This window comes from Crocodylus porosus, unplaced genomic scaffold (genome assembly GCF_001723895.1).
Source record: "Crocodylus porosus isolate Cpor-Errol unplaced genomic scaffold, CroPor_comp1, whole genome shotgun sequence".
Lineage (NCBI taxonomy): Eukaryota > Metazoa > Chordata > Crocodylia > Crocodylidae > Crocodylus > Crocodylus porosus.
Genome location: NW_017728918.1, coordinates 2,011,284 through 2,018,538, shown reverse-complemented (window position 1 = coordinate 2,018,538; position 7,255 = coordinate 2,011,284). Strand labels below are relative to the sequence as shown.

The 7,255-nt window shown below is 44.8% G+C and overlaps 1 protein-coding gene across 3 annotated transcripts in view; it reads right to left on the bottom strand.

The window, feature by feature from the left end:
* Positions 1-7,255, bottom strand: part of LOC109311477 (24-hydroxycholesterol 7-alpha-hydroxylase) — a 39,724-nt gene that overhangs the window by 28,750 nt on the left and 3,719 nt on the right. For all 3 annotated transcript variants that reach the window (XM_019537120.1, XM_019537119.1, XM_019537118.1), the window contains exon 2: positions 5,754-6,125. In XM_019537120.1, the coding sequence (XP_019392665.1) occupies positions 5,754-5,936 (183 nt within the window). In that variant the 5' untranslated portion in view covers positions 5,937-6,125. The remainder of the gene's footprint in view (positions 1-5,753; positions 6,126-7,255) is intronic.

Below are 7,255 nucleotides of genomic sequence, written 5' to 3'. Positions count from 1 at the left end.
TGCTCTCCTGCTCCCTTTGATCCTCGTTGGGATTACCTTCCTTTGGGCTTGGAGGATCGTCTCCTTAAGGAGTGACCACTCTCCTTGGACACCTGGCTCCCCTCCCCTCCGGGACCTCAGTGCTTCTCTAACTATTCTCCTTAGCTCGCTGAAGTTTGCCCTCCTAAAATCTAGGGCCATTGCCTTACTGCATGCCTTTGCCACCTTGCGCTGGATGGTGAATTCCAGCAGGCAATGATCGCTGTCGCCCAGGTGGTCGAGCACCTGCAGCCAATTTGGACCTGAATTGATTCGGAGGGTTCCAATTCAATTCAGAGGGATTAAGGGTCTCCTGATTCAATACGGATTCGGAGATTCAGCTGCCGAATCAAGCCAAATTTCCACCTAATCGAATCAGCAACCGAAGTTTTGCACAGCCCTAGCAGCCATCTCTTGTGTGTTGTAATCTGCCTCTGCCTCCAGGGCTGTCAGATCTTTATTTTTGTGCCCCTTATACAGCCCTCTGGTCCTCCCTAGTCAGTCTGAAGAACCAATTGCCTCACATCTCCCGTTCTTTATAACAAACAGGATAATAGTGCAACTCATTATAACTTATTAACCACAATCTATAATCCTTACAACTATTTACACTGCTATACCAACCAATACCTACACCTAAAACGATAAATGGATGTCTAAGGTTAGGGACAGACATTCAAAAAGCCTGAGACTGAATTGATTCAATCTTTGCAGGGTTGTATAACCTTGCTAAACTGAATCAGTTTGTAACTGTACAGACATCCCAGAAATACAGGCACATGCCTGCAGTGGCTCAGGCTAGAAGTTGGGGCTGGTGCTAGAGCAGCCTTCCCTCCCTTTCCTCAGTGCTGAGCTGAGGGGGGCTTGGCCAGGCCCCAGAAGGATGCTCTGATTAGGAAAGGGTTCCCACCCCCACCCCAGCAGCCCAGCAGGGAGTTGATAACACAGTGTTTATCAGCCCTAACTCAGTGCTTAGCACCCCATTAAGAAAACAACAGAGGGACATTACCAGCTACTTGTTGATTCTTCCTGGGTCCTGTCTGCCACAGACCATAGCCAGCATGTGGCCTGCTAGCTAATGCTGAAAGATGTCTGTGTAAGGCAGAGTGGACAGGGGATCCCTGCTTGGCAGGGAGTAGGGGGTGGGGAGCAGGGGGAAGCCAAGCAGATGCCTTCAGTCTCTGCTGGAGCTGTAGCCTGGGAGCAGAGGGGAGGAGCTGGCCCTGCTGTGGAGCAGAGAGCCCCGCCCAGCCCGGGAGAGCATGCTGGGATGCTGGGGGAGTCTGGTTTAACTTACATTGCAGAAACCAGTTTGACCCAAATCAGTTAAGTCTGATACTACATTCAGCCAGGTTTATCTTAAACCAGTTTCAGGCATTTTCAAACTGGTTGATGTGCACTGAACATCTGTTCTGTTACAGGTTTAAACCAGTTTCTGATCACTAAAGCTAGTTTATATGTAATGTCTATCCATGTCCTAAAGGTCAAGTCTCTACAGAGGTCTTCTAGACCAGTGGTCCTCAACCTTTTGCATCTTATGTCCCATGTACAGAAGGTCAAAAAATCCTGGTCCCATTGGTCGATGAGCAGGTGGGGGGTGGGAGGAGTCTCCATTGTGGCACTTCCGGTTTTGCCGCCATAACCTGTGTCCCACCTAGTGGACCTTCATGTCCCACCAGTGGGATGCATCCCACCAGTTGAGAAACCGTATTCTAGACCTTGTTCTAACCTCTTTAGAGCTCCCACCTCTAACTGAACCTTCCCACTGACTTCCTTGCATAGGAGGTTCATTTTCATGCTCTGACCTTGTCCCTTTTGGTGGTTGATCCTCTTTATGTTGAGGTGGAATGTACTGAAGATGAATCCTGTTTGTCCGGAGAAGGGTTTCTGGAGTCTCCACTAGACGTGTTTGCCATATTTTGGACAGTTTCAAACATTTGGGAAACTTTTGAGCCAGACTGTCCTCCAGCAGCTCTCTCAACTCTGTGAAAACCTGAAGATACATCTCTTGTATGGTTTGCATTTTGCTATTAATTGAGTCCAGATTCTCTACAAGGAATAATCACTGTATTGCTGGCAAGTCCAGTAAATGTTAAGCCTTGTACCACTTAGCCTGTGAGAAAAATTTTCCTTTTTCCAATTTCTTCTTGAACTGGCCACACACTTTTAATGCTGTTTTCCTTGCCCCTCTGAGAATTTAATCTAACCTTTGCCGCTCTCCCTCCTGGGATTAATTATAAACTTTAGCAGAGATTGAAGTAATTGCAGCTCTAGTGTCTAGTCTGAATGTAATGATTCAGCAATTGAGATGGATATTAATGTACAAAGTTCTTGATTCTTCTTTTGAGGATAATAGTTCCTAGTAGCAAAGGCTTATTATCATTTGATGCTACTTCCCCTTCCTACATTATTTCCATCAGCCTGAATGATCTGCAGTCCTATGCAAAATGCCCTTTTTTGGGGCATCTCCTGCATTCTGTATTTATTGCTGGACATTGTTGTCACAATGGTGACTTGGTGTTTTGCCACATCTGCCACACCTTTCACTGCTTTCACAATTGAAGTGTCTTGTTTTGCCTCACTTTTGCTTTATTTTGATGTTGTATCTTAGATGTGAGGGGTCCCTTCCTCTCTTAGATCTTGTTTGTACTATATCAGTGTTGTCTAATTAAGTTTTAGGTACACTTTTAGCCTGTAAATCATACTGCAGTTTCTTTATTGTTTCTTGCATCATAACTTTTGTTATGGCTTCTGCCAGTATGAGTTCTAGATCTAATTGAAGCTGTATTGGTGGAGTGATCATGGAGACCTGGTCCTCCACGTCCACTAGACAGCCATGCCAGAGGGACTGTAATACAGGTTGGACTGTCCCTGGGGGTGTCAGATAACAACCTGCACTGTGGTTGTGACAGATGGCAGCAGTGCACAGGGCAGTCCTGACCAGCTGCCCCAGACTGCCCATGAGTTACCCCAGGTGCTGTACTTTGCCCCAGATTAGCTGCCTCCTCTTTAGGTGTTACAGATACAAAGATGGCAGGGAAGTCTAGTGCGCAGGTCTGAGCCAGGCACCTAAGCAGAAGTGCCTATGAGAGGGGTTTGGACCTGGCGCTTTAGTCTGTCTCCACTTCAGTTGCCAGTAGGAACTGGGAGCTCTGTTTTTTCCCTGCAGGGCTATTGCTATGAATTGGGAGCTATGGTTTTTCCTTACAGAGTTACTGCTATGAGGAGCACAGTACACTAAAGACTGTATGGAGCTCAAGCTACTTTGGTATCTAAGTATGGAAGCTGGATTTCAGAAGAAAGCACTGGTGAGCTAGGCGAGTTAAGGGCTTGTGAATGGTGCCAGACAGAGATCAAAGGACAATATAATCTTAGGTATCCTCTATGTTTATGACAAGCCTTTGCAAAATAGTGGGCAGAAAATCTTGCTTGAATATTCCCATGAAAGATCAGGCCAAGCTACCTTGTAGATGAGAAGTGAAGTCTCCAGACCTAGTTAGCCCTCGGGTTCTTTCTCAAGAATTCAGGTAAGGCTGATGCAGACACCTGCCCACTGAGAACGGGGTGAAGTCCCTCAAGTCACCATCTGTTGACTGGCATCATCTGTTGGTAGCGATTTTCAGTTCTTACTGACCTCAGCTGGATTTGAACAGAAAATGCAGATGGCTTCATAACATTTCCACCAGGACTCTGGCTTCCCAGTCTCCAAGTAGGAAGTTTCTTCACATAGATGCCCTATATCAAAAATAGTAGTGTGTACATGGCCTCTCAACTTTCTTGAATCAACTTTACAGGTATAAGGGGGAGTGAGTAATGTTATTTTCTGGGCATCATGTTACCTTCAGTCTGAATGTCTTTTAATTAAGGTAAGAGAAACAATAAAAACAAGGACGAACCAAGGTAAAGTTTCCGTGGGCCTTGTCTTAGTTTTGGTCAGTGATGAACCAGGGAGTCTCTACAGCTAAACATTTGAATCTCTACCATGTCAGCAAAAGGACACTGGCCTGAAGCTGGAGGCCATAGGAGGTCTGCAGTTCCTCAGGCTGAGAAAAGGGGACATATGCCTCACGCTAAACAGTACATGACAAAAAACACAGCATGTGCATCTGCTCCATCAAAGAGCAAAGAAACTCTGAGGACAAAACAGCTTCCGTTTCCACATGCAGCAAAGATCTTAGGAAGTAGAGGGCCAGCAACAACATTGGTACGCATATCACTGACATTTGGCAACAGGTCCTATTTTAAAGTAACAGCGTTATTATGCAAAGAAAAGATTTTGTAGCTAACTTACAATCTATAGCCTTAGAACTGTACTTGATTTTCTACTCCCAGTTAGAGCACAGACATGGGCAAAGAAAAGATCATAATTTATGTACACGGATAGGGTTGATTATTATGTTTGAATTATCTGGACTTTATAGACAACCTGTTGTGAAAGAAGCCGAGTTTAATAAGATACAGTTTTGACCATTTATCTCAGGCTGCTTATCTAATCAAGATGAACTCTTCCTGTGTCTCAGTGTGGATTTAATTGTTTGTATTTGTACTTTAAGGCCAGGTCCATCCAAAGACCATTCAGGTCAAGGAAAAGACTCCTATTGATGTCAATAGTTTGATCATATCCTCATGGTGTTAAATCTCTGTTGTTGGTATTGTTTACTGTTACTATAAATTTTTATGACTTGATCAGATTACAGGTTTTTTTATTGAAGCATGTCCTGTATAATAGGGCTAATAAAAAAAAAATCAGTGGGGGTTTAAGTCAGAATTTTTCACTTGAAATATATGTAATTAGAATTAAACATGAAAGTGTAATATAGTATGGCTTCAACACCTTATGATCTATGAAATCATTTAAAGAAAAAAAATATTCAAGCAGTATGTTGTTTGCTGACAAAGTTTGAAAGAAAATCAAACTACTGGACTAGGGGAACTCACTGGCAAAGCCCCTGGAAACACAAGCTGTGAAAGCACAGGCCTGCTGACAGCTGTGCCCTCTTCAGTGGGTGCAGAGAGACTAATTCCTTCATTTCAGTTTATTCAGTTTAGTTCAGCTCAATCACTGCTTCATTCAAAGCAGCTACCCAAAGAAAGTTTCTAACCACAGGAGCAGTGAGATTGTGGCACAGCTGGAATAGCCAGAGCAGAACCCAGGCACGTTCCTTGTCCAGCTGCTCACCTGAAGTGTTTTACCCCAAGTTCCTAAAACTCCTGGTTTAAGAGAACAGTTTAGAAACACAAACCTTGGAAGGCTTAGAAAGAATGCAAAAAAAAAAAAGCCACAGAAATTATTAGCATTGCTTCACATTTCATGACATTTGAGCTAATTTCACGATAGTGATGTCTGCACTCTTGCAGCTGACTATGGTGACTGTGTGCAAAGGGGTAGCAGAGACCATTTTGCAGACCTAATCTACTATTCAAGTGCGAGACATGGGTGAAGAAAGCAAAACTGCAACTAGAGAGTTCAAGTAGGATGAAGCACAGGAAGTACCGCTCAGTATCTGTGTACTGAGCCCACCGAGGAACGCACTAGCACCTCCAAGAGAGCTCAGCAAGCCCCACGCTTCACCTCTCCCATCTCAATGCTTCTATGATTTAATAAATACAACAACAGAGTAAAGATATTTTGCGTGGGAGCTTTTAATGCTGAAGCTTCTCTTTCCCCCAGTACTGGCCTGTGGGGTCCCCTGCGCACGCCGGCACTGTAGCACATGAACCCTTCCCATTGTTACCTTGACTCTGGCTTGTTCTATGAACTCCAGAGGACCCTTCCCAAACTGAAATGCCACTCCAAACCACGGGATCCAGCCGCTGATGCAAGGTGGGGCGTTGGGGCATCTCAGCCGGAACAAAACCAGCTTCCCAATAATCAAGGTCAGCACTGCTGTCAGCAGGACAGCGAGAGCTGCATCCATTCTCCAAGGGGCCGGCTGCGGCTGCGCGACAGACTGCTCTGACACTGGCTGCTTCCGTTCTCCAGACTGCGACGCTGCCCAAGGTTATTCCAGGTCAGCCAACAAAATCTGTCTTCCATGCCACTGCCTCCAGCTGCTCTCTGCCCGGGAAACGAGACACTCAGGCCCCAGACAGCCAGTCAGGTCAACCTGCCACAGGGAAAGAGACAAGAATCTGACGTGCTGGCAGGAGATTCAAGCATGAAGTCCACTCAGGTTAATAAAATTTGACATCATCTGTTTATGCATGAAAAGGGCACGCAAGGCAGAAGAACTACATTGCCCACAACCCTCATCTGCAGTGCTCTGTGACGTTACCTAACAGACGTGTAAGCTTGGCACAACCCATCTGTTGCTGCAGCTGATGGAGCTGACCCTGAGGCTGCAAATGCCTGTGAATAACTGATGCAAAGCTCAGGGGGCAGCTGCTGGGTTATTTGTTTTAATTAAATGTGAGAACCAAGGCTAAAAGAACATTAAGACTGCAAACCCACGTGTGCACAAGGGCACGAGGTTGCGGTTAAACCCTCTGGGCAGGACTTTTTACAAGCTCCTATTCTCTCGGAGTGACTCACTTCCCAGCCTCAGTCATTCTGGCTGAAACTTTTTTTTCGTACAAATCTTCAGTCTGAAGCAAACATGGTCCTGGAAATGATCAGCTTAAATAGTTAAAAAAAGTTATGAGTAACTTAAAGTAGAAGTGTATTATAGAATTATAAAAAAAAAGGCCGGAAGGGACCTCAGAAAGTCGTCTACTCCAGTGGTAGTCAGCCCTCTTAGACGCAAAGCCAGCTCTTAGCTATCACTTGTTTTTTTGACTGTGAAGAAATAATAGAGCAATACTTCTGTTAGAAAGAACTCAGAAAGATCACAACAGGGCAGAATGTTTTTGACACTAAGTATTCCTAATTGAAATCTCAGGGTTTATATTGTGACACATGTGTAGGTATTTGCATATCTAGCACTGCACAGCACCCTTAAAAAGATCCCAAAGCACCCTAGGATGTCTTGTCATCCTAAAAACACCCCCCCAAACCAAAAATTGATCTAGTCCTTGAGGCAGAATCATGCCTATTAGAGCTATTCTGGAATTAAAGCTATTCTGGACAACTTCATAGACATGGGAGGTGTTCAACAACCTTTATTAAAAGAACTTCCACTCCAGCCCTGCTTTCTTACCAAGGGAACAAATTACTCCCTAGAGCCCTATAAGAAATTTAAGATCTTTAGTAGGGGTGGATCTAGGGGGATGCAGTGGTATAGTTGCACCTCCCTTAGGT